Source organism: Calypte anna, chromosome 1 (assembly GCF_003957555.1).
Source record: "Calypte anna isolate BGI_N300 chromosome 1, bCalAnn1_v1.p, whole genome shotgun sequence".
Taxonomy (NCBI): domain Eukaryota; kingdom Metazoa; phylum Chordata; class Aves; order Apodiformes; family Trochilidae; genus Calypte; species Calypte anna.
The window spans coordinates 39,404,061-39,429,431 of NC_044244.1; the positions used below are offsets into that span (position 1 = coordinate 39,404,061).

Here is a 25,371-nt window from a genome sequence, read left to right on the forward strand (position 1 = left end):
TTTAAACGGACATTTGGAACATGAAATTTTTAATTTTGTAAATTCAAGTGCAAGAGAATGTGGTGAGAGCTGTGGAACTGCAGCCTAAGCTCAGCTGAGACTCAGGTAATTTATTGAGCCTATATTAATTTCCAAATAACATCAGTCAGTGTTCTGAAGTCCTACACTTGGTCATTCCTGGATTTCTGTTTCCCCACAAAAAACTCTCTGGTCCTTTTTACACCTTTGTCAGAGATGAATAGTTCTGGCTGCCACAAGGCAACTACCCTTTTTTAAGCAATGGATCTTTAGGAATCAGAAAACATAGCCTTTAAATAGTACACTAGTCTGAGTTAGGCCATATGGATGTAGCCTCTCCCCAGATGTTAGCAAACTTCTTAAATCCCCTACAGATGTTGCAGTAACGAGGCCAAGAGGTTTTGTACCAAGAAGTTTTGTACTGAGAAGTTTTGTTCTCAGCCTCCTGGAACTGAAAGCCACCGCATGGCTATTAAAGAAAAGTAGCCCAAAACGCTGGCATGTGTGGTGAACAACTGTTTGTAGGGTAAAAGCACCTTTATGAGCTTCCCTTAAGCAATACAAGAAGACCGATCTCCTCATGTCAATGCAAGATCCTGGACTATAAATTCAAGTTTGCTTTTCTCCTCAAGGCCTCTTGCTTTATACTGCTGGCCAAGATTTTCAAAATTAAGAGTAAATATCTCAGATGCATCAGTGTTGCTTAGGAGCCGAGTCAGTTTCAAAAGCAATGTTTAGGCAATTAGGAAGTTTAGGACTAGGGAAATGATCATTGCAGTGGCTATTTTAAAAGGCAAAGTTGATAGGATCGTTCCAGAAATGAGCAAGAGAAAAAAAAAAATCCAGCAATGAACAGACCAATTCCTTGGATCAAACCGTAGACAAGTTGCAGGTTCAGCTTGAATACCAGACTAGCTCAGCCTTCAGCATGTAAATACATATCTATAGTGTGAAGCCAAAACTATATAGCTGAGTTGTTTTTTGGCTCTGTAGACCTCAACTCAGAGAAGGCATATTAAGATTTGTAAGAAAAAAGTTATTTCTTATTCAGTACTCATTACAAATATATTGCTATTGATTGAGGTTAAGTTACTAACCATATTGATAAATAAGGTGAAAAATAATTCACATCCTGGTCAGAAAAAAACAGAAAATACATATTTTAAGCTCTTTTATCCATTTTTTTTCTCTAAAAAGCTTTCAGGCTCTGCATACATTAAAGTTTAATTAAATTCCCTTTGAAAAGGCTTCTGTTAATTCCATAAGGTTAAGACAAAGTAAGGACTTTTTGTGATGAAATTGCTCTGCCAACAGTTACTGGAGTACTTACTGACCTATACCATGCCAGGGTAGAAGAGAAGTGGATCAAATGTTGGCTAATTGTTTAGTTTATTCCTACCTTTGAAAATCCTCTTCAAATTTTGCACATTAGGGAATCTCTTCCTGCATTTGGTAGAGTGAAAGCTGCAGTTTTTCCTTTAGTAGCAATCCAGTTCTGTCATTTTTTCAACACCACCACAATCCAGAATCAGAGGCACAGAATAGTTGAGCCAGGAATTACCTCTGAGGACCATCTATGCAAACCCCTTGCTCAAAGCAGAGTCACCCAGAACATGTTGCTCTGGACTGTGTTCATTCTGGTTCTGAGTTTCTCTAAGGATGGAGACTCCACAGCTCTAGGCAACTTGTTCCAGGATTCAACCAACTTTACAGTAAAGAAGTTTTTCATGTTTAAGTGGAATGTTCTGGGTTCCAGTTTGTGTCCATTGACTCATCCTTTCCACACCACTTGGAAGAGTCTGTCCCTGTCTTCCATACTTCCTTCTCTTCTCCAGGCTGAACAGTCCTAGCTCTCTCAGCCTCTCCTCCTATGACAGATGTTCCAGTGATTTAATCATCTTCATTGAACTCTCCATTATGTCAATGTCTTTCTTGTACCACTAAGCCCCAAAGTTCTAAGTTGGACACAACTCTCCAGGGATGGCCTCACCAGTGCTGAGCAGAGGGGAAGGATGACCTCCTCAACCTGCTGGCAATGCTCTTCCTCGTGCAGCCTGATGGCAGCTTTGGGCACAAGGGCTTGCCATTAGCTCATGATCAACCTGGTATCCACCAGGACCCCCAGGTCTTTCTCTCCAGAGCTGCTTTCCAGCTCGTAAGCCCCCAGTGCGTACTGGTGCATAAAGTTATTGCTTTCCAGGGGCAGGATTTCACATTTTCCTTTGCTGACCTTCATGATACTTCTGTCAGCCCCCAGGCTCTTAAGGTCTCTCTGAATGGCAGCACAACCCTCTGGTGTATTAGCCACTCACTGCAGTTTTATTTCCTCTTCAGACCTATTGAGGTGCACTCTGTCCCATCATCCAGGCCATTAATGAAGAAATTGGCCCCAGTACGGATCCTTCAAATGCACCACCAGTGACTGGCTGCCAGCTGTGCTGATGATCACAACCCTTTCAGCCTGGCAGTCCACCTCACTGTCCTCACTTAGCTGGTCTACACCTCTTCAGGTTGCCTGTGAGGTTATTATGGGAATCAGCATTGAAAGCCTCACTAAAGTCAAGGTAAGAATTATCCACTCTTCTTCTCTCATGCACTAATCCAGAAGGCTGTCAGGTTGGTCAGGCATAATTTCCCCTTCATAAATCCTTGCTAACTGCTCCTGGACATCTTCTTGTTAATGTTTGAAAATGGCTTCCGGGTGGATTTGCTCCACCACCTTCTCAGGGACTGAGGTGAGGCTGAGCAGCCTGCAGGTCCCTAGATCCTCCTTCTGGGCCTTCTTGAAGATTGCAGTGAAAGAGGGAAGTTCTGCTTACTGCGATCTTTCAGATATAATTGAGAGTGACCCTGCAACGACATTGCCCAGGTCCTTCAACACTTGGGGGGGAATTCATCAGCTCCCATGGACTTGGTTATGTTCAGTTTGTTCAAATGTTCCCTAACCTGATCCTCCTCTACCAAGGGTGAGTATTTCTTGCTTGAGACCTCCCTATTGGTCTGAGCACCCAGGGCGTCCATCCTGAAGGACAGTCTTATCAGTCAAGAATGAGGCAAAAAAAGCATTAAATACTTCAGCTTTCTCCATGTCTTTTTATCTCCTTCCCCATTCAGAATCAGGCCCTAGTCTACCTTTTGCTGTTTATGTGTTTGTAGAAGCCCTTTTTGTTGCCCTTCAGAACAATGGGCTGGGCCTCCCTAGGCAGTCTCACAGGCATGATGTTCCTCCAGTCCTCTCTAGTTCATGACTGTGCCTAAAGGCACAATCTAGCTGTCAAACTGCAGGCATTTCCCAGACCACCAGATGTCTGCTGACTTCAGAAAGTTAATGTACACCTTAGATTACTCCATCTTTCAAAAGCTAAACAGTCCTTTTCATTTTCCCCCTTCTTCTTTTTTTTCTTTTCCTGAAAGCTATATATATACTTTTCTCAATTATTTGTGACAATGACAATGTAGGCTCCTGCTATGTGGTGCTCTATAGCTTCTGATATAATCTGTTTTATTAGTAAGTGGCTGCTCTTTGGAAAATGAAATATTTCTTGGTAATCATCACTGCAGGCATCAAATCATATACAGAAAATAGCTCTGAAGATATCATTAATCCTTGAGCTGCCACACCTGACAAACATAAATATGCTTAAAGGATTCAGAAACCTCATTAATCAAAATACAAGTACTGAAATAGATTTCCTCTTGCTTTGAAGTATATTGCCCTCATAACATTCTGAATTAGACCTTCATTCAAGTTTGATGGCGAACACTTCACAAAATAATAGATTTCCAAAATCAAGTTAGAGTTGGATGTTAACAAGGTTTCCATGAGGATGGAGAACTGCTTCACAAGAATGCAGCTGGCTGTGAATATCTTCGCTGAAGTATCTGGGGACAAGATTTCAAAAAAAATGTACTTTTTAAACATGGACCTCACAGATCCTTATCCAAATTCCAAAGAAAATGCCCTAATTTTCAACTGTTGATCAACCAAGTGTTTTTAGAATTCTTCAGCAGTCTGAACATATAAAATCACACTTTCAGAACTTACATGACACTCAGAGTAATTTCACTGTATGTTGAAGTTGATCAGAAACAGTGGTCCTACTGTTCAACCCACCCCTTCTCTTGGATTCACACCCAAAAGTAGAGAACCAAAAATGTAGCTTGCTGCACAAGCACTAATGCTGACAACAGGGGAAAGGGGGGATTTCCCTTCTGAGCACCAACAAAGCTACAGATCACTTAACACAACCCCAGTGTCCCGCATTAGGGGACATAAAGTTAAGGGTGGTTTAGGGACTGCAGCAGTGAGCACATCCAGTGGCATAACCAGGACCCCGAATGCCTTGGGCCAGTCAGTGCAGTGCTCATCACAGCAGCACCTTCTCTTGGGAAGAGGCAGAAATGCCTCTGTCCCTACAGCAATTCAGTAACAGCTGCACGGTGTCCTTCTTGGAGAGGTGTAGAAGAGGATCAGGGGTAGAGCAAGGCAGCTCTCAGAAAAAAAGAGTAGTGTAACAAGGTAAGCCTGCACCTGTGACCATAAGCATCACTTATTTCTCAGATGTCTCCCATGCTCTGAGTATCCATTGACCATAGTAATCATTTATACACCAGGAAAAGACAAAGTTCTCTTTTAAAGACTGTCCAAACAATTAAGTGTTTCTAAAACCTTCCAGATACTAATAGTCTTTGAAATTTCCACCTAGGTTACAAGTATTAGTTTAAGTTTAGCTAAAGCTAAATCTGCTTCTCTTATTGCCTTTCACTTCACATCTAAAGAAAAAAGAAAAAGACAATTATAGTACAGGAATTACATGTCAGCATGATAAAAGACCTTTATTATTTTTCTTATTCTACGGGTCAGAAATTTGGGATTCAATTATAAACAATATCCTTCAACCACTCAATGAAGTTTAATTTAATTAACACTTGGGCTTCTCTAGAAGCTCTGACTGCTGAAATGCAACAAGAGGCAATAAAGAGGTCTCATGGTATTAATACATTTTTTGGCCAGAAACAAATGGTAAATATTTTCAAAGCTATTATCTGTCATGTTGGATCATATGGAGCCTTGGTATTATGAAAGAATTAAAAACAACCTTTGATTTTGCTGAGGTTTGGCTAGTTTACAAATACTATGATCTTTATTAAGGATACCAAATAACTTCAGAGAGATGTGCTCTTATCTTGGTTTGGCAAACTTGAAGTGCTTTTAGATCTCTGGTTTGCCTTGCAGCCAAACCTCGCAATGGGTTTTAATGTTGACAATGCTGCAAAATCACTCATGCCTAAAATGCAATAACTGCACTCGAAGTAGCCTCATTAAAAAATAGTTTCCACCATGTATTTTTTAATCCTTCCTCTTTCACCTTTGAGAACATGACACGCTTTATGTAGCATAAGAATTTTACTTATTACAAAAACAGGTGGAAAAACTTCAAGTCTGACAGTCCAAAATATGCAAAATCACAGTCATCAGCCTCCTGATACTTTATTACCAGTACCTTATTGTAAATAAGTGTTCAGCATCCATCACACTACATCACCACATCCATGCAATCTCTCCATTTAGTGAGGGTGGCTTAGTTTACCCTGTTCCACAACCACACCATTCCATTTCAGCCAAGCTTTGATACAGTAGCATATCCATGACACCTGGGCATTTAATTATTTCAACCCTAAGCATTCCTTGGCTAAGAGCCACATTGTGGCACACAGCACAATATGGTTCTGTGATTCAGTTTACCATGGAAGAAAAAGTACCTAATCCTGAGGATTCGACATGAAAGCCTTTGTATAGCTGCTCAGTCATCACCTAGAGGTGACAGCTCTGTGGGTATTGTTAGCAGGACTTCTGACACGGAAAGGTTTCTGAATCTTCATGTGTGTTAATCCTTGACCAAATTCTCAAAATAAGGCTGAAATAAGGGGTCTCGTCACCACATTTGACCCTTTTAAAAATAAAAGGGTGGTTTTTTTCTTGAGCCATGCATCTACGCATCATACTGGGAAAGATTTACGATATGCCCTGAGTCTCTTATCAACTGTCTCCAGTTTTATAGGGTGCGTAGGTGCTAATGCAGCAACAAGACGGTTGCTATCAACACACAAACTCAGGAGCAGCACCACAAGCAGCTGAATCAGTCACACAAACACTTCACACCTGAAGATCCTCAGAAAAACAAGTCCCTGCTGACTCAAAACCAGGGCAAAGTACTTTAGCGGGCTGAATTCACACACAGACATCTTTCAGAGAAATTGCTGCAGTTTATGTTTCTCAGTGTACTGGGTTCCAAATCTGGCTTTATTTGTTCATTTATGTAACATTTCAGCCCACTGTTTAAAATTAATACCAAAAAAATGCATGCTATGTAATCTGAACCAAAGACTTTTGGCGGTCCCCTCAGCTGTTCCCTGACTCAGTCCATTTCTTTCCCAAGTTGGCAGGTTTTAAACTTCACGCCACAGTTCACAAAACTTCAACAGACCTGCAGTGTGATTTATCTGTCTGCTGGTTTTATGGAAACTGCAACCAAAGGTGGTCTGTATGACTGGCTTTGTAATGCTGTACACCTTCCTACCCGAGGGCTGAGATGCACATTGATCAAGGAGGAGTGTTTGATTAACCAGACACTTGCAATGTGCTAGAGTGAAATTTGGCATCAGGAAGGTTGCTCCTCTCGAGCACGAGACTCATTCTCACCAGGAAAGCACCCTCAGCATTTTTCAGATATGAAATGAAAATTCACCTCCTGCTCTCTTTCCTTCTCTGCCTCCAGAAAGCTCTTCAGCCTGACATTTTTTCTGTAGGGGAGGGAGGGTGTTGAGAGATTTGACTACCGAACAGCACAGTCATCAGCATCCCGAAAGGGCAGGTTCAGGCAATAAATCTAGGATCCCATTTACCAAATGGCTTCTGGGCACCCTTGTCTCACATGCGTAGCTACTAATTTCGACAGGGCAACCTGGCATAGAGAAAAACTCACAAAATATTCTTTGCTGAGGGGCTCCTCTTGGGAAAGGGGCAAGCCTAGATGAAACTAGAACAAAGATACTGAAAGGGACTGTGTCTTTTTTTAATGTAAGGCTGCAAGAGCCTGTTGAAAAACCTGCTGAATTATGTCCCTGCTCTGTGTGCTCACTGTGAATGACTGGACAGCATCGGTTTTGTATTGCCAGACACCATTGTCATTTCATGCTAATGAAACATTGTCGTGGTGACAAAAAGTGGCTATTGTTGCTTACTTTTCCTTCCAGTAAGAGTATCCACAAGGGTATGTAACATATGTGCTGAAATCCTCACCCCTGTGAACAGCAGAGCTCCCCTGGACACCCTGGCTCTGCCTACACCTGGTCTCCATTTCCCCACAGAAAAGTAATTGTAGGTGAAGTGCTACTTTCAGCATCAGAGCCCTGCCAGGAAGCTCAAATCAGTCCGGGGATCTCATTATGCTAAGCACAAATGCGCAGTAAGAGCCAGCCAGCCTCTGGCCCAAAGATGAAGGAAGAAGCAGAGAGGAATGTAAAGGTGCTTGCCCAGCACTGCAGAGTGGGTCCAAGGACAAAGTTCAGAACCAAATCTTTTGCAAACTAGTGACTCTGAATTTAATTTCAGACCATGCAAACATTTACATGGTGGGCTAAAAAGACTCTACCATACTAGGAACGGCCAGACTTATGAGACATTGAACTACTACCTTTGTGTTAAGGACAGGTTTCCCAAAAAGTCAAACGAGTCTCTATTCTATACCTCCTGCTCCCCCAAAATATGGGATGCCACAATCACTCTTTCTTATGGTATCTGGTTTTTTTTAGCTTTTAATCATTTTTTAGAAATCTGTCACCAGCCTCTGGAATAAAATATGCAATCATCATACCATGGTAGAAATTAGATTACTAATAAATCCAGTGTTCTGCTATGAGTAGTTGAGACACTTTCTGTAATGGTTCAAAGGTAATATCATGAACGATCACACATGCAAAAGAGGCTAAAAAGTCAGGACAGAGATAGCAGTGAAATCCTTGCAAATAACAATGGAGAGCAGTTATACAAATGCAGTATGGAAGATTTCAGCCTAGCAAAACTACTTCTAGCTGTATTAGAAAATTTTAAAATCTTCCTCAAGTTTACCAGAGTGCAAGGTGATATTACAGTCACCTAAGGAAATGAATGCATAGCTAAGGGGGGAAATGTTTTACAGTATCTGGTAATACCTTAGGCATTGATAGGACGTTTTTGTACAGGTTGAAAATGCATTCTTCATTTTTCACTGACAGCTGGTTAAAAGAGGAATGCAGAGAAAAGTCTATAAAAGCTTTTTAAAAAAACCAACAAAACTGGATAGGTCTGCACTTCTGTTTTTCTCCCACTCATGCTAATAAGTGATGTGCAGTTGTGAACAGGTTCTTTTGGATTCAGTGTCACCTTGGCCTGCAACCACACTAGGCACCAGAGAGCCTACAGCACTTCTTGAACCAGGAAAGAACAGAGTTTTGTATCTCTTTTTAATACAACAGCGTGGAAATATTGGAGGCAACTTTTTATATAATTGTTTTTCTCATCTTCATTGACACCATTCTCCTTGATGTCTCAGTGTCAACTTAAAGGGGTAGGGGCTCAAACTGTTGACTTGTCTCTATGAAGCCCACAATTCTCTGTCAGTGCTACAGTCCACACTTTTCTTCTGTAACTCTCTCTGTAACAGCTCCTCCCACTCTCTAAACCTTTACCAAAAGAAACCTGTAGCTTTTCACTTTCTTCAGTGTTTTGAGAGAATCTTGTTCCTTTCCACTCACATAAACACAGTTTAGATGCAGATCCTTCTTCAGAAGTGATCTCCTTGTTTTTGACAACCCAGCAAAAACCTAGTTTACTAATTATGATCTTCTTGCAAGAGCAAATTAATTCATCCCTCACTTCTGTCCCTCCTTTCCTAGATCTTCCTCTTTCTTTGGATCCCTTCATTGGTTTTATCTGCTTTGACAAGTTAAGGTTTATTACACCCAACTATTTCAGCAACCCTAGTAATTATTTTTCTGCTTTTTTCCAAATGTTTTTATTTATTTTTTCTCTCTCTGAGCTAGTCCATATAATTTCTTTAAGAAAAACAAGCAAACCAACAAACTAACAAACAAACAAACAAAAAACCCCGAAAAACCAAACAACCCTGCTGTAGAGGTTTTCTATCTTTACTTTTGTAGAGAAAAATTTTCTTGTAGAGGGAATGATATTTGCTGATCTAATTTCCATTAGCAGGTAAAATAGCTTTGACACACTGCTCAATTGTTGAAATATTACAACAGAACAAAACATGGTTATTATTCCTTTTATCCATACATCTAGGATTCACTATGAGAGTAAATGTATTATTTTATCTACAATGTAGGCAGGATGATTCAAGGCCTATGTCCATCAGTAGTCATAAAGTATGATGGTCCAGGTGTGATTTCCCAGTAGCATATAACTGATGACTGCAGCAAGTTGGAACATTACATCTGGAGAAAGATTCTTGTGTACTTCTCTGTTACTGGCCTGCATCTTGTACATTGGTTACTGGGCTACTTGAGCATTTGCTCTGCTAAAGTGTCTGTGTTACATCTCCACAGCTGTAAGCTTCCCACAACTTAATGAGATAACCAATTAATCTTTCTAGGGAAGTGACTGTCCTCCTGTACTGGGTAAGAGGACCTTAAAGGTCTTTTCTAACCAAAATAATGTCTTTTTCCATCCTTACACAAACCTTTTCCTTTTCTTCACAAGAGGGTCTCACTTTGTAACCTCCTGTGGACTACGATCTCAACTTATTTGTCTTGAAAACTTCCCAGCACTTTTATGAGAACACCTAACTGATTATTAATAACATGAAAAAGGATATTATGATGAGAGCAGCAGAACTGCTGCTGGCAGAATTATTTGCAATCCTAATTTCACACATACAACATGCTGTCCTGAACCTCTGCCCCTCCAGGCAATATCAGCTGGAGTTTTGTTTTGTTTTTCCTTTTCCAATTCTGCTGGGAGCAGTTTACTTTGCAGCTTCCATCCATTAATCTCAAAGTAGTTTTACATAGAGGAATTAATTAAGACTCTAACACACAAGAATTAATTAAGACAGTAATAGGCATGTTTTATTATCTCCATGTTGCACATGGGGGAACTAAGGTGAAGAGTTGCCCGATTCTTCTGCAGACCTGGGAATGTACTTAGGCATATATCATATTCCCTCAGCCTGTTGTATAAGAATATCCTTTTTCTCCTCATGCTGTGAGGCAGATATCCATTTTACCAAGTAAAATACCATTGACACGCAGTCCTATTATTCAAAATGGAAACACTTCCCTCAGGCGAATACCTTGGCCAGTCAAATTTCTAAACACATCCTTCTTTCTTATTTCAGACAGAAAGAAGCACATAGCATGAAAAACAAACTACTGTAACTACTGTGGGATCTGATAACATTTATACTCCTCTAAAGAATCAACCCAATACCTGAAATCTGTAATCTTATCACTCTGCTTTAACAGACTCTCCCTCTTTCTCAGCATTCACACGTATACTACTGTTTGATAAAGAAAGAAATATAAACCTAATTGCTTATGATTTTTATCTACAGTTCATAAAACCTTTGCACAGCTGACATTATACTATCATGCTTCTGAAATGCAACAGTGCCACCTTCAGATAATGCTAAATAAGACTTTTTCACAAACCATCAGTGTGGAAGAAGCAGAGCAGTGGTTTTTTCTTTTCATCCAGACAAGTCCTGCTAGAAAGCCCAGAAGTACATGTAGGAACCTGAGCAGAACCTGCATATTCACGTACTGAAACACAGGTGTTCACCAGGAAGAGCGGTCCTTTATTTTCACAAATAAACATTAATAAAGAATACTCAAATGCTACCTTTTAACACCTGGCACATCCATTCTCTAAGCATGAGAATCACAGGATATTCCCCTGCCACTGCACTGGCATCTCACACTGGGCAGAGCAGCACATCAGCTGGGACCTGCTCCTGCTCTGCAACTTGCACAGGACTTGCCAACTACTCCTGGCTATTTGAGTCCCAGAGTAAGAGCCAAGGTGATCCACACGAGAAATATTTTTCTGTAGGCATGTATGAATACATACTAGATATGCTATGCACATTATATACTGGATACAGGATGCATTGTGTCCCCCCAGAGGACCCTGGTCTGAAAGAAACCTGCCACAAAGCATCACCAGCCCTGGGTGATGCTGCAGCCTCTCCCTGCTACATGAGGAGATGCTCGTCTAGTTTATGACCCATATACACAGGTATCACTCCTACCATGTCTCCTCCCTGCTAAGCTGAGACTGGAAATCAAATATGTGTTTTCCATTATGAAGTTCCTTCTAAACCACAGTATTTGACAGGACCCTTTTACCCTCGACACAGGTCAAAACCGAGCCAATCTGTTAATAAATATTCAAACGAGTAACAGTTTCAGTAAATTCAATCCCACTTTAAAAATTGATTATTCCACAAAAAGAGATGCAATGCTGTTAAAACAAGAAAGAACAGCTAATTAAATTTACAGCATCTGCTGACATACTACATCTTTTACATTTGGTTTGATTATAATGAGCAAACCTCATAATTTTTAAGCCAAGACATTTGCATTTGTAATTAGGGCCTGTTCTGAAAAAGAATTAAAATACTTCTCAAATTAAATTTTAGGCCTTGGGTATTTTGAATAAAAATTATCTGTGATATTAGTTCAAATTATACGTATTGGGCTGGAGAATAATAAATCAACGCAGGCTTGAAAATCACGGTGGGAATTAATTATGTGAATTAATTCCTTCAACCCTGTTCTGCAATATTATTGAGAGAAAAAAGTAAACAGGAACACTCTACTTACCCACTGTCATACCATCCATGTAACGCTTGATGATATCAAAGGAATCTCTTAAATTTCCTTCTGTTATGTCAAATATGATATCTGCCTGGTTGGCTGGATATGTAGGTGTGATGGCACGAAGAAAAATAATCTCTGCAAATAAAGAATGTGCCAAGAAGTATTTGAAAACATCACCAAAGAACCTGACAGGATTTGATCCAAAATGACTTCTCCTCAAAGCTGGTAGAGGACATCCCTCCTTTACCCCTATCAGTATGTCCTTTAAAAAAGAAAGAAAGAACAACTGGGGGAAGGGAGGATTTGGATAGATTTATTTTCTCTTTCTGTAAGATTCAGGAAGCTCTTAAGCCAAAACACTATTACTTTGAGAGTCCAGAAAGAGCATGCTTTGAAAGCAGACTTCCAGCATGTACCCAAAGAGGACAACAGTAAGGATCCCCAGGGTGGGCAGTGACAAGAGACCAAAGAGATAAATACCTGAACTCTGATTCCTTTAGACAATTATACACAAAGGACTGCAAATACGAATTACGTGACTGGAGGAGGTTTTTTAGGATTTTTTTTTAAAAAAAGAAGTGAGACTATTTCTCAAGCCACTGATGAGAGAGGTAAGTATTATTATTCTCATTATTGTTCTTGCTCTACAGGGGATGAAACTAAACTATGGGGCTGTAAAAATTCACCCAAGGCCATGCACTGCAGTTTAGGAATGTCTCCTGGGCTTCAGCAGTACTCTCAGATCACTGGAGCTAATCTCTTTTTGTAAAATCATAAGGATGAGCTAAAAGGGGAACAGTTGGGAAGCATCCTCTTAGCTCTGCTGCCAGTATACCTGAGGAGCAGAAGAAGCTATGGGACATGTTTCCACTCCCTATGAAATAGGGCTAGACAAGGCCTGAAATAGGCCTGACACAATCCATAGCAGCTCTACAAAGCTAAATTATTGGTGGTTAAATTGTTCTTACATGAACAAGGATCGGCACATCTCTTGCCCTACTCCTACCTTTTGACTGGTAAAAAAGTGAAGAACCAGATATTGAGAACAACTTTCTGAGACAGCAAGGCTGAGACTCTTTGTGCATCAGAAATAGGGCTTTAACTTCTTTAAAAGCCCCTCCAAAATAGTCTTGGTTTCCTCAGTTCCCTTCTCTCTGTCTGTGCCACACAGTAAGTTGCTGAGAGGCTGATCCTACAGAGATACAGGGTTCAAGGCAGTCATCCCACCTATGGATGTGTAGGTGATCCCCAGTCAAGTTGCCAGAGAATAAATACAAATGCTAACAGTCAAAAATTTCCTCTACATCCATAAGTTTATATGTGAACTAAGAAAACCAAGTATGATTTTCATGAAACTGCAGGATTTAAAAATTCACAGATACTGCAGAGGCTGAAGAAACGAAAGCAATACAGGAGTGCCCATAGAAATGCAACATCAGGGGCTGGAAAACTCACTCTGGATGACTGGACAGCCACTCAATTGAATGGTTTGTGAAAATTTAAATTTAGAAACGTCTGTCTATCTCTTGGAATTTCCTTTCCTTTATTCTGTATTTTTAAAACCAACAGGTTGGGTTTTTTTTTATATATATAGGTCAAAATAGGTAAATCACAGTACTAGACAGTATATTCAATATCATGTATTTTGTGATTAATGTTGGTATGTAGATAAAGGCTATATTCTTGGAAGAAGCTATCTGTCAATGGCAAACAGCTGACAATAAACAGATGAAAGAAATACAAGCACCTGCTTCCTATATCAAAATCTTCCAAAAAAGGAAAAGAGACATGGGGGATACAACTATTATGTGAGTCAATGTGCTAAATGAGCACTGAAACTCAGTATTTCCTTAGACTGGGAAGGTGTCTAAGTTAGAGTTCAGAATTACTTTCTTTACCCCGTAACATTAAAAAACCTGGATATTGAAGGTTTTAATTAGATGAATAGTACACTATAATTTGGAACTGTGCAGAAGTTTTGTATGTTATTGTCTATTAAGTGGAAGAAGGAACAAACCACTTACCTTCAGGTCTTGTAAATTCTCTGAACGTGGGCAGGGAAATGACAGTGTGGGAAATTGTGTGGACTGGATCCAAGACACAGTTGACATCATTTAGTCGACAAGACTTAATGCAACGGATAGTATCTGTCTTTTCAAGTCTGACACTGAGAGAAATAAGAGGGAGAAATGCATAAATATCCCAAAAATTAATTACTTCATGTTTTGCTACCTGGGGAGCTAGAAACTAGCACTGGTATGTATTCATGCCTCACCTCAAAAGCTTAGACAAATGCAGATATCCAGAACTGCTGGACCACTGAAGAAATTGGCTTGGTTAAGAATAGCAGTCAACCCTCCACCCCCCTTCAAAGCCAGTTCTTCAAGCCAGGCATGTAAGAATAGGAAGAACTGTAGTGCCTAAGATGCCTTGTAAAGTCACTGTCCAGATAAGACCAAACAACCAGGCACAGATCTTCAGCTGCAGTGCCCTGGCATGTTATCACTATTTTCAGTGGAGCTACACGTATTTGCACAAGTGTTTTTGTATTCCATATGGTATCAGTCAGATGAAGCAGAAACAATTGTTTCCACTTTGAAAATCTGGCAGGAAAGGGCCAACTTTCTTTCACGATTTTCAGCACAGAAAGAGCCAGAAAAGCTCTCTGTTTTTTCCACATTCTCCCTTTCCATCTAAACAGAGAAAACAGAGAGGAATGGAAACTGAAGGAGACGAAAAGTTAACCACATTATTTAAAAACTCAAAGACTCAATTCTGAGTTTGGGGAAATGGTAAGGGTCATTTCATATTCCATCTCAACCCGCTGCTCATTCGTCCTTGAAAGTCTATTAGAAGTTAAATGACTTCTTCTCACCCTTGTCCACCAGAGTGAATTTAAAGTCACTTACAGTTCAAGAACTTCACACAATACCCCGTCTGTGTTCACCAGAGATGAAAGGGCTATGCTGGGTCTTACAATGAACTAAGCCCCACAAATGATCTCAACTTTGACCTGCCCATTTCTTCATATTTCTAAGTGGAAAAAAGAAAAGACTGCAGTGTCAGAAGAGGGAGGGAATTAAAAGATTAGAGGAAGAAAAATTCACTGAGTAAAAGGGAAACAAAAATGGAAGCTTTAGTTTGTCAGATACCTCTAGAAACAAATGGTTCTTGCTCTTTTCAAAACTCCTTACCCAAGTCCACACCTACAAGCCATCTTTTTTCAGATGTTCAAAGGGACTTTATGGTCCTATTAATAATAAACACATCAGTAACTTCTTATTATATGCTACCCACATTTGCTCATCAAAGAAAACAAAGCCAAATACGCTGATATTGTATGAAGCTAAAATAAAGATAAAAGAGAAGACATGAATCAACATTAAGGAAATCATGCTTCAACAGATGTGAACTGGCATAGTCCACAGTAAGGCAATGGAGCTGTGTTAATTTACAACATCTGAGTCTGGCTTCTTATTCTCTGTCATTGATGTTTTGAGATACAGACCAGGAGATACAAGCCAGAAGAGACCCTTTACTTCCCACAGCTATCTGGGTATAAAATTTCATTATTTCCTAAACATATCGCAGGGAATAGAATAGGGCTTTCTGCTGAAGTGTCTCATGCTGGTCATTTTAGAACAAACTAATTCTAGATATATGGACATAACAGATTCCATTCCCTTTTTTTAAACTTCAGCTGCCAAATTAAGAAAGGACTGCTAGCTAACTGCCCATGTCTGTGAAATAAGGATCAGCTAAATTACATAACCTAGTTCCAACATAAAAGACTCTACTTCAAAATATGTAACAAATAAAGTTGATGCAAAAATGTACATCATTCATGTTTGTTTCCCTCTTTCCCCCCTTTTTTTTTTCCCATACAGAGGGGCTTAGTAGACATTAGCATCTATACAGCCATGCAAACAAACTCTGCATCTATCCTCAGGAACTTACTGAGCTGAGATGACAACAGCCAAGTTAGATTGGCTCCACTTCCAATAATGTGTTTACAAATTCTGAAAAAATTCTTTGCAAGTTATCCTCTGTGTATATAGCACATAAATAATAACGGTAGCACCATTAAACATGGAAGGGACGACAGCAAACAGGACATAACTCATTTTGGGACAGTATTTTGAATGAAATACTGATACAATACATATAGCATCCTAAATTTTCATAGCTGTGTTTAGATAATAGGATTTGCATGCCAAAACGATGTGTTAGGAGTGTCTGAGGTTTTCAATATTTGGTCTGCTTTTGCTCTTTCTGGGGAACAAATAGGAGCTTTACTCTTTGACTTCAGCTGGAAAAAAATCTGGCAAATGCCAACATTTCTGAAATTCTAATCCAATAAAGCCATGAATTTGTTTAAGATGAAGTCCTAAGTAAGGCTTACATTCATGGTTCTCGCTGCTGATCCACTGGAGTGCAGCACTTTGATATGAATTAGTTACCCTGCATGTGGAAATAGAGGAACACAAGGTGTGCAAGCGATGTGTGTCAGTTCCTAAATTAAATCTGGTTTCTAGATACATCTAGCCTGTAATAATGTATGTAACACATAAACATTTGTGTCAGCTCTATTTTTTTTTCATGCTCCGTCCACACTGCTAAACTTAAGTGTATTCTTTCTTTGTCCCTTGCCTAAATATTCATTCTCTTGTCCTTTTTCTTTTGATATTGCTGCTAATTGCTTCAGCGCATCCAAAGTGCAGTTGGTAACACTGTGGTCTCTCATTGCTTCCATGGCACATATGTAGTCATCTTCTGGAGTAACTTCTTTGACAACTGGCATCTATTTCAGCTCCTGAAATTTGCTATTAACAGTGTCCTCAGATCTAAATTTTAGTTTTATCCCTACACATCACCCTTGCATATGATCTGATTTGCTTACATGTTTCTTTTAGCTCATGCCTACTGATAGCAGAGATTGTGACTGCAAAATTTTCTTCTTAAATGCTGATAACTTTATTCAAATCTTTTCTTGAAGTTTTCCCTTTCTAACAAAAATTGCAGCTTTGGAGATGGTACATTTTCCAGGCCTTCTTTATTTAAAAGAGGAAAAAAGTTAACCAGCTCAGTTGCTCTGATTGTTTTGCAAATAATCCAATCTTTTCCTGAATACAATTTTTGCTTCCTTTTTTGTGTCCTGGTGTTATTCTTTTTCATATTCACTGCTGAATTCAACTAGTAGGTTCTTTGGACCTGGGGCCATTTTTTCATTTTCATTTGGAAAGAACCATGCACATAGAAAGCACTACATAATTACATATATGCCCTTAAAAGTTCTAGTTACACTGCAGCATTAAGGCACTTAACAGAAGAGAATCTGAGCTCCGTGTTCTTGAATTACTCGCTGGATGCAATTAATATGGTTGCATTTTACAACACTGAGGGCCAAATTTCCACACTCCCTTCTTTTCCTGCCAAACAAATATATATTAATGCCTGCAAAAATTAAGTTTATTCTTGAATCTTTATCCTACTTAATTATGGCTTCATAATGAACTGGTAGCCATAGGGCATTTATATACAAGCATCTTCTATGGTGGTAAGAAACCCCATTAGCTCAAGTAGCATGGGCTTGTGCTTTCAATATTTAAAGCTGGGACTCTATCCCCACTGGCAACTTCTGGCAGCTTTATAAGAATGTGTCAACAGACTTATTAAACATTGGCATTCCTCATGAGACTTGAACTCCTGTCAGCCAGCTGGGATAAACTTTGCCTTAAGGAACATGTAATACTTTGCTGGCAGAGAGCTATGATCATGCCCCAATCTAGTCCCTGGCTGATGATGAACCCAAGAGCCTGAAGCTTACAGCTAATAGAGTAATTCCTTGTGTTCAGGTGATTAGGGCTTGTGATCTTACTTTAGAAAGTTCAGTTTTTAACCTTATACCTTGCCTCTGCTGTTTTAACATAGTGAATGTTTTGGGGTTTTTTGTTTTTTTTTTTTTTGTATGTGCATAGACATGGATTAATCCTGATTCATGTATGGACTGCTCTGTTTTAGGACTGGGCAGCAGAGATATCTAAGACCAGGATGGTGTAAAAGAATGTTAATTTTCAGATCATACCTCTGGTAGTGAGATTTTAACATGCACCAACAAAAGGATGGAGGAGTAAAATAAATATTTCTCCAGTTTAGAAAACAAAAGAATTCCAAAGAAATTCCAGTTGTGTTGTCTGAATTGTGCTTGATTGCACAGAAGGAAGAAAGTTATAGCAGTAAAGGAAGAAAGATACAGATAGTGGCATTCTGGCTGACATTTCAGAGCTATTAGGGATGTTGGGGATGTTTTGGTGGTGGTGGGGTAGGTCTAAAGACCTAGTTGAAAATTGATGCGCTTTGGTATGGAAGGTGGAGAGCCAAAAATGTTATGAGACCAAATAAATCACTTTTTCACATGTTTCTGTAGACACTTCTCAGGACACAGCCTGTGAAATAGAAAGGAGCCCTCTGCTACTAGCTGAATGCTGTTAGGAATTCATTGCTGTTTTCCAATCATTAGTTTTTCAATTAAGTGGAAATTCCACAGAAAGGAAAATGGAAAAATCTCTAAAATAGATGTTCATTAGAGCAAAGTCTCTTTTGTACCATCCTTGAAAGTTAGAATTGGGATTTGTATCTGGTGGAAATCAGCACAAGCTCACTGGCTACAACACAGCACTGGTAACTAACACAGCCTGAGAATCTGGCTCCCCACTTCTGAAGTGACTTATGTGCTAGGGCACCTATGAAGTGCTAAAAGTTTAAGATATGCCTTCTAAATTGATTTTCAGCAAATGTGCAGTAGGTGATGAAACTGTCTCTGCTGAGACAGTTCAAATTATGTTACTATTTTGTTTTGAAAATTTAGACCTGAACAGAATGAGCTGGGCATCATCAAGTGACACCAACTCCACTACTGTGTAAAGTAAATGAAGAGTTTTCAGTTCTTGATATATTCAAGTAATAAGCTTTTGGACACCAATTTCGACTATAATGATGCAGAGTATACACAAGCATCTCCCCAAAACGAGATGTTCAGTGATAAGGGAAGGAGAACTGTGATGATGATGGCAAATAAAATGCAAGTGCAGGATGCAACAGGTGAACTGAAACTTTATTAAAATTGGGGAAAAAAGGGTTCTCTTGGAAGAGAAAAAGTAGCCAATGATGCCTGTAAGTTAGGGATCAAAGCTGTTCAGAGACAAAGATAAAAAGTTTGGCAATAAATGTGTTGACAGTTCCATGGCGGGAAAGTTGCATTTGAATTGTCAGAAGAAGGTCTCTGGGCTCTGTGATTTGCCGCTGCATGACCACAATGCCACTGTGGTTGTTCACTTTTTTTGTGGTGAAAAACCCCTCCTGGTTCCCGCTGATGATGGACAGCAGAATTTTATCCCCAGGGACAGCATTGGAAGGGCCCATGCGGAAAATGTCGGTAGGTACTTGAATGTTGGTAGGAAAAGAGAGGTGATAGTAGGTTATTCTCAGAGGCAGGCTCTGGCACTCCTTATTTTCATTACAAGGCAAGCGCTCACAGCGACTGCAAGAAAAGTGAGAACACAAGACAAGAGGAAGATTAGCAAACATTTAGCAAGCGTGACAGGAGAGCAAGGGCAGTGGGGGTGGGAAAAGATCTGTTGGCTTGCATACTGTCTCCATTCTTCAGCCTGGCACCTCAGTCACATTGCAAATGGACATTTATTAAAATAAGGATCAACTTGTCTGCAGTTGGTGCTTTTGGTGAAGTGTTTCCATTTTCAGAAGTGTTGCCCTTTCTTTGGATGTGCATAGATGGACTGAGTCTGGCACCTCAGGGTGGGGCAGAGTTTCTTTGCATTTAGACTGGCTAAGCTCTTCCTAGGGACAACACTGGCCTTCCCCTCCACCCCCCACCCCTGTCACTTCCCCCAGGTTTTGTTCTCTTTTTATTGAGTTGACTGTGTCCTACACTTGAGATGTCTGGCTGGTTTTAAGACTGAGCAAAGTATTCTGAAAATGAAAAAACTACACAAGGAGTTGGTCTTTCTGAGAGAGAAGAGGTTCTCTAGATACTGGCCTCTGTGTTTTCATCACCTGAGGATGTACAGAGGAACACAAAATTTATTTCCAGTGCTGCCTGCTTGTTAAGGTTTATTTGCTTTGAAGACAAAACTCCTTCCTACTGATATGGCACAGTATTTCTTCCTGCTCCCAGAAGAACCAATATGAGTCAGTATAAAACCCATCTAGGCAGGTACTGAAAACGGGATCCAATGGTCTGATGTCTCCAGAGTGTGCCCTACAAATTCAGTCCACTTTAATGCAGCCTTGAGTCACAAGAATGATGCTGGTGAGTGAGCAAGTTGACTTTTGTTGTTTGCTTCCCTTATCATTAGGCACTGTATTACAGTGAAAAATCCAGAGAACAAGGAAGGGATGACATACAGGCTGAAAGTGAACTATGAACATCAGCAGTAGGAATCATAATCTGAATGGAGGGAATGATCTCCTCCCTTTCTGTCAATGACAGAAGTGAAGTTTGTCCAGTAAAATATGGCACAGACAGGTATGAGCATTAAAGTCACTGCTATTAAAGAATGTCATAGTTTAGCAGCACACTGATGCAGATCTGACATGTCATGATACATGATGGATTTGACAAATGTTTAAAGAACTGCAGGCAAGGAAACTTTATATTGATTGCAGATTAAAGATATGCCCAAATTACCATATTCAAGCTGGTATATTCAACCAAACAGCCTCTCAGACAGGTGCGTGGAAGTAGGGGCAGACATTATGATCTCATCTGGATACTGATGTTGCAAAATTCGGGGATGATCAGGTTTTTCATATTGCTGATCTATGAATCAATCAAATTATGTACAAGAGTCTCTGCACTCAAAAGCAATATTCAGTCCACAAGCTGAGTTTTTTGAACCTAAATTATTTATCCGTTTCTTTACTGAGAAATGCTCCAGCATGAAAGCATTGTTTGCTTCTTACTAATGTAAGTAAATCTGAGTGCCCATTTCATGTATTTTATTTTATTTTGACATTTAAAACCAAGCTCATATCAGGAGTACCTGGTATCAACAGAACCGAGTCTCAAGCAAGCCCAGTTTTGTTGCTAGTGAACGGTAACCTGAATCCAGGAACTTCTCATTACACACAAAATAAGCATTTTCAAAAAACAGTAGTTAGAAGCACTCTCAGTTCTTCAGTTAATGTGTTCCATGGGTTTTTTTATACCACTTGCAAATGAAAGTACAAAGCAATTCTTTGAAGACTTAAATGCATTCTTATTTTTATTCATGTGTGTAAAGAGCACACACAAGTCTTCACAGGATGGCCAGCTAATTAGGTGTGGATACTCTTGGAATATTTTCAGGTATAGTGAGTTCTGCATTCTTTTCTGAAATGTCATCAATTACTTGGTTTTGCTGAAATCATGAGGCTACCTGTTTCTGCTGAAATTATGAAGCAAGTCAAAACAGTTAATCTTTTAGTTGGAAATGTTTTCTTCACTTTATTTGGAAGCATGTACATGCTCTTAAAGATGCACTGATGTATTATTTTATAAAAGTGAAATACATTTGATAGTATCCAGAATTTTTAAGGAGAACAAAATCCCAAAGCTTCCAGCTTCCTAGTATTAGAAAAAGGACATTCTGCTGATTCAGAAAGTTATTTGTGGAGACAGATGTGCCTGCGGCTAGGAGCTAGAATTATTCAAAATTCCTCATCTTTTATCTTATTCTTTGTTGGTGCACACTACACACTGCACACTTCACTACAGGCTTAGTTAATGTGCACTAATTGTTCCATCAGACAACCACAAAGGAAAGATAGCAAATATTATTGCTTTCAAGAACCAGGGTTCATTCTGGGGTCATGCACCACAAAGGCAATAAGCAACGAGCATTTTAAATCCCAGGTTACTCTCTAGACCTTATTTAAATGCTTCCCCCTTCAGTGGGCAGAAGAAAATCATACATCAGGGGAATCCAACTGCAAGCCCAAGCCCCTGGGTGCTGCTCCAGCTCCATGGCATCTCCGGATGGATGAGCTGGCTGTACAGCTACCATGCCTGCCACCGTACTGTGCTGCGGTGAGAGAAGAGGACAACAACTGGTGGGAGAAGGGGAGGACTGAGGAGGCAGCAAGATGCTACCAGAGAAACCCTATGTGATGCCCAAGTAAAAAATGCACTGCTTTGCAATGAGGCAATTTTGTATACATCTCTGAAAACCTCTGCAGTCAGGGGCCTGGACTAGGAAAATAAGCAAGTAATGTTGCTAAACACTTGTTTCTCTATTTGTTCCTGATTACTTTAGCTCTACAAAATTTATTATTATTACTACTCTGTACTCTTCGGTTTATTTGTGTGGCTGAAATACCAGTTTTGAAGAAATACTTACAGATTGAATTTGATGTACCAAACAATGGTTACTCATAAAAGAAAATAAAACTACCAGAAGTAGAGAGATTTAATTTTAGATAATGAATATATTTACTAACCAGAGAAATGAGGAGAAAATATTTTCTGCCTTCCTTCCTGTTAGTTTCTGGGCATGGTTTTCATATGGTACAGAGGCAATTTATTCTGTTGTGCCCAAAGGAGCTGAATGGTACACAACAAATCCTCGTGCACGGAAAGGAAAAATGTTTTTGGCAGGACTTACAGCTTTGGAATTTCTTCACGCAGGGGAACCATCTCAACGTGTTGAGTGACCAATGAAGTATTACTACTTAACTATACACTACCCATATCTGAAATTCAACCCTTTAGATTTCCAGAGCTGCAACAATTTTCCAGACCTCCTAAATCATATTCCACTACAAAGGTGCTTGACCATACTATCATGCATGCATTTCTTTTCAGCAGGTTGCATCCCACCTTGAGGCCCAGATGAGCCATCAGCCAGGTTGTATTATCATATTGTGAACTTCTACATTTATGTTAATAGAGCAGCTGTGTAGGGTAAGTGGCTCTAGCTTGTCTTTAACAAACCAGAACTTAAAGGGAATGAAACAAACAGATGGTCGGGTTTTACAGGTACTTCTTAACTAGAAATGAATCTGAAGTCCCACTTCAGGCCCAGGTAGGAATACAGAATAGAGCTGTACATGATGACAGGATGGACAAATAGTCTGCATGTTTCTCCTGCCTAGAGTTGGAAAGTCTCAAGAACTTTTTAAGCTCCTTGCAAGAGGAGACAGGCCCATCTTCATTTTGCCCACTGCACTGAGCCTGTTCCACCTTTGTCTTTTTCATTTGTCTCTCCCAACCTGGCTCATTCTTCCTATCCCCCTTCCTTGTCTACTTCCCTTATTGCAGACTCAAACATTTGGCATCAGGACTGCCTCTACTCAGCCAGTGCCAGTCTTCCTCTTATTTCTCCATTCTCACCTGGCTGACACTTGGCTCTTTTAGTTCCTACTCCACAGACTGTCCCACAGCACATATCCCTTCCCTCATTATTTTGTGCAGCCATCCCAAGTTATTCTTTGCTCTGATAGTCTTAACTCAAATCTGGCATCAGTCACCCTTAACCATAAGCTCCTCTCTCCTGTGGTTCATTTTCCTGATCTCTAAACTGTTTTACCTAATTTTACCTTCTACCCCTGCAGTGTCTTCAAGATTCTGTCTCCTCAACTGGTCATACTTTCAGACCATTCCCTCCTTATATTCAGCCTCCTTATCCCTTCTTACCAAGTCAGCTCATCTCTCTCCCATGCTAGAAACAGATTTCTTATCCATAGAGTCTGAGTAGTCTTCAAAAGCACAGAAGAAAGGGGTTCTGGTGTATTCAGGGCCAGCAGCACCTGGCCCAGGACAGATAGGAGCTGACATTATGGGGAAGATCAGGCTTCTTTCCTGTGGCTCTATGTGGAGCAGGTTCAGACAGTCCAGGGTGTTGATCCCTGCCCATTTTAGCCTGCTTAAAAGAGCTTCAAGATTAGGTGTAAATCAGAAGAGAACTGTTTGTTGCTAAAAAAGAGCAAGCTCTCTACTGATAGGAAGGATTATCATTGCACTGAGGAAGTCAAACACAAAGGTAGATTGCCACTGAGGCTATGAAATTCTTATCATTCAAAGTCTTATCATTCAAAGACTTGAAGCAAAACTTGACTCTCAGAAATACTCCAGGTAGACCTGACTCTGTTTTGACATATAGGGTGGATTACCCATGAAGGTTGTCATTGCTAAGGTTTATGAAAAAACAGCCAAATGAAATTTTACAAATGGCAATTTCAGGTTTCAGAGGTTTTCAGTTAGCATGACAAAAAGCTAAAAAGTCATCTCCTAACAAATTTCAGACTTCTGTTCCAAGACATAACACCAAACTATTAAAAGAAAAAAAAAATCACCAAAATGTCTTAAACATACAAAACAATGTGTTCCTCCCTACCCTTGTTCTTGGAAATGAGTAAACTGCTCTGGTTTAAATTGGCCAAAACTTGAGCCTGAGTCAGATACCTGGCATGAAAAATTTCAGCCATTTTGGCAAAATTCTAAGCAGTTAAAAACAGGCCCTAACGATGAGAAGCATCAGGCAACCTTATGAATACACAGGCATGTCTAGAATATCAAAATATTTCCCAACCTGGCTCAGTGCAGCACACACTTCTGACATGCTGCCATAAATGCTTCTTTATCTTTTCCACTATTTTTCTTGGCTTAAATTTTACAAATGTTAGGCTTCAGTGTCACATAAAGAGAAGTCAGTTGTTACGCAATTTGAAAACAAAAGTGTTTGGCAAGGTAGTACAGCAAGTTAAGCCCTATTGTGAGTAGCAGTAGATCTTAATTATCCTTGGAAAAATACCAAGCCTATAGGCTGATCAAGGGGAAAAAATAATTAAAAAAAAAAAAGCAGAATTTAAGCAAAAGAAATATGACCTTCAATAAAATTGCTACTATTAAGGATCAGACCATGCCAGGCACCTTGCTGGCCCTTGAAGAAGGTTACACAGGATGTTTCTTCCTGAAGCTCAGAGTACCTATACAGCACAGTGAGCTTTCAGCCTGTAGCATGGGATGATCCTCTGATTACTTCATCTGATGACAATCACCACTGCAACAGCCACCATGAAAAAATCTCTGCTTTAAAGGTATCGAGTAAGGAAGCTTCTGGATCACTGAGGGCTGTTGCCTGTACATAAGGATTTTAAAGAAAAATAAGACTTGCAGGACTTAGGCCTTTTAAATTATAGCTGTTACAAAAAATATTGGAGAATAAGGTATCAAATGCCATGAGGTACCAACTTGATGGGAATGGAAAATGTGTTATCTTTCTTATAACACACCAAGTTTGTGAAACTGGAATGTGTTCTGAATAAAAAGGAGAGGAAACTGCTATCAGTAATAGATATGATGTTGTGAAAAGGCAGCTATATGATTTTGGAGAACTGGCACTAGATTGGGTTAAAAAGTATTTAATATCATTATCATGCAACAGCTAACAAAGGTATGCTAGCTATCAGCTATGC

The 25,371-nt window shown here is 39.7% G+C and overlaps 1 protein-coding gene across 2 annotated transcripts in view; it reads right to left on the reverse strand.

Annotated features, from left to right (window-relative positions):
- Positions 1-25,371, reverse strand: part of FBLN1 (fibulin 1) — an 82,966-nt gene that overhangs the window by 9,078 nt on the left and 48,517 nt on the right. The window contains exons 15-16 of one of the 2 annotated variants that reach the window (XM_030463872.1): positions 13,923-14,065; positions 11,902-12,033 (exon numbers count right to left, since the gene is read on the reverse strand). In XM_030463872.1, coding sequence (XP_030319732.1) covers positions 11,902-12,033; positions 13,923-14,065 — 275 coding nt within the window. Of the gene's footprint in view, positions 1-11,901; positions 12,034-13,922; positions 14,066-18,995; positions 19,439-25,371 lie in introns of those variants that run through there. The other variant, XM_030463877.1, reaches the window with a different exon arrangement.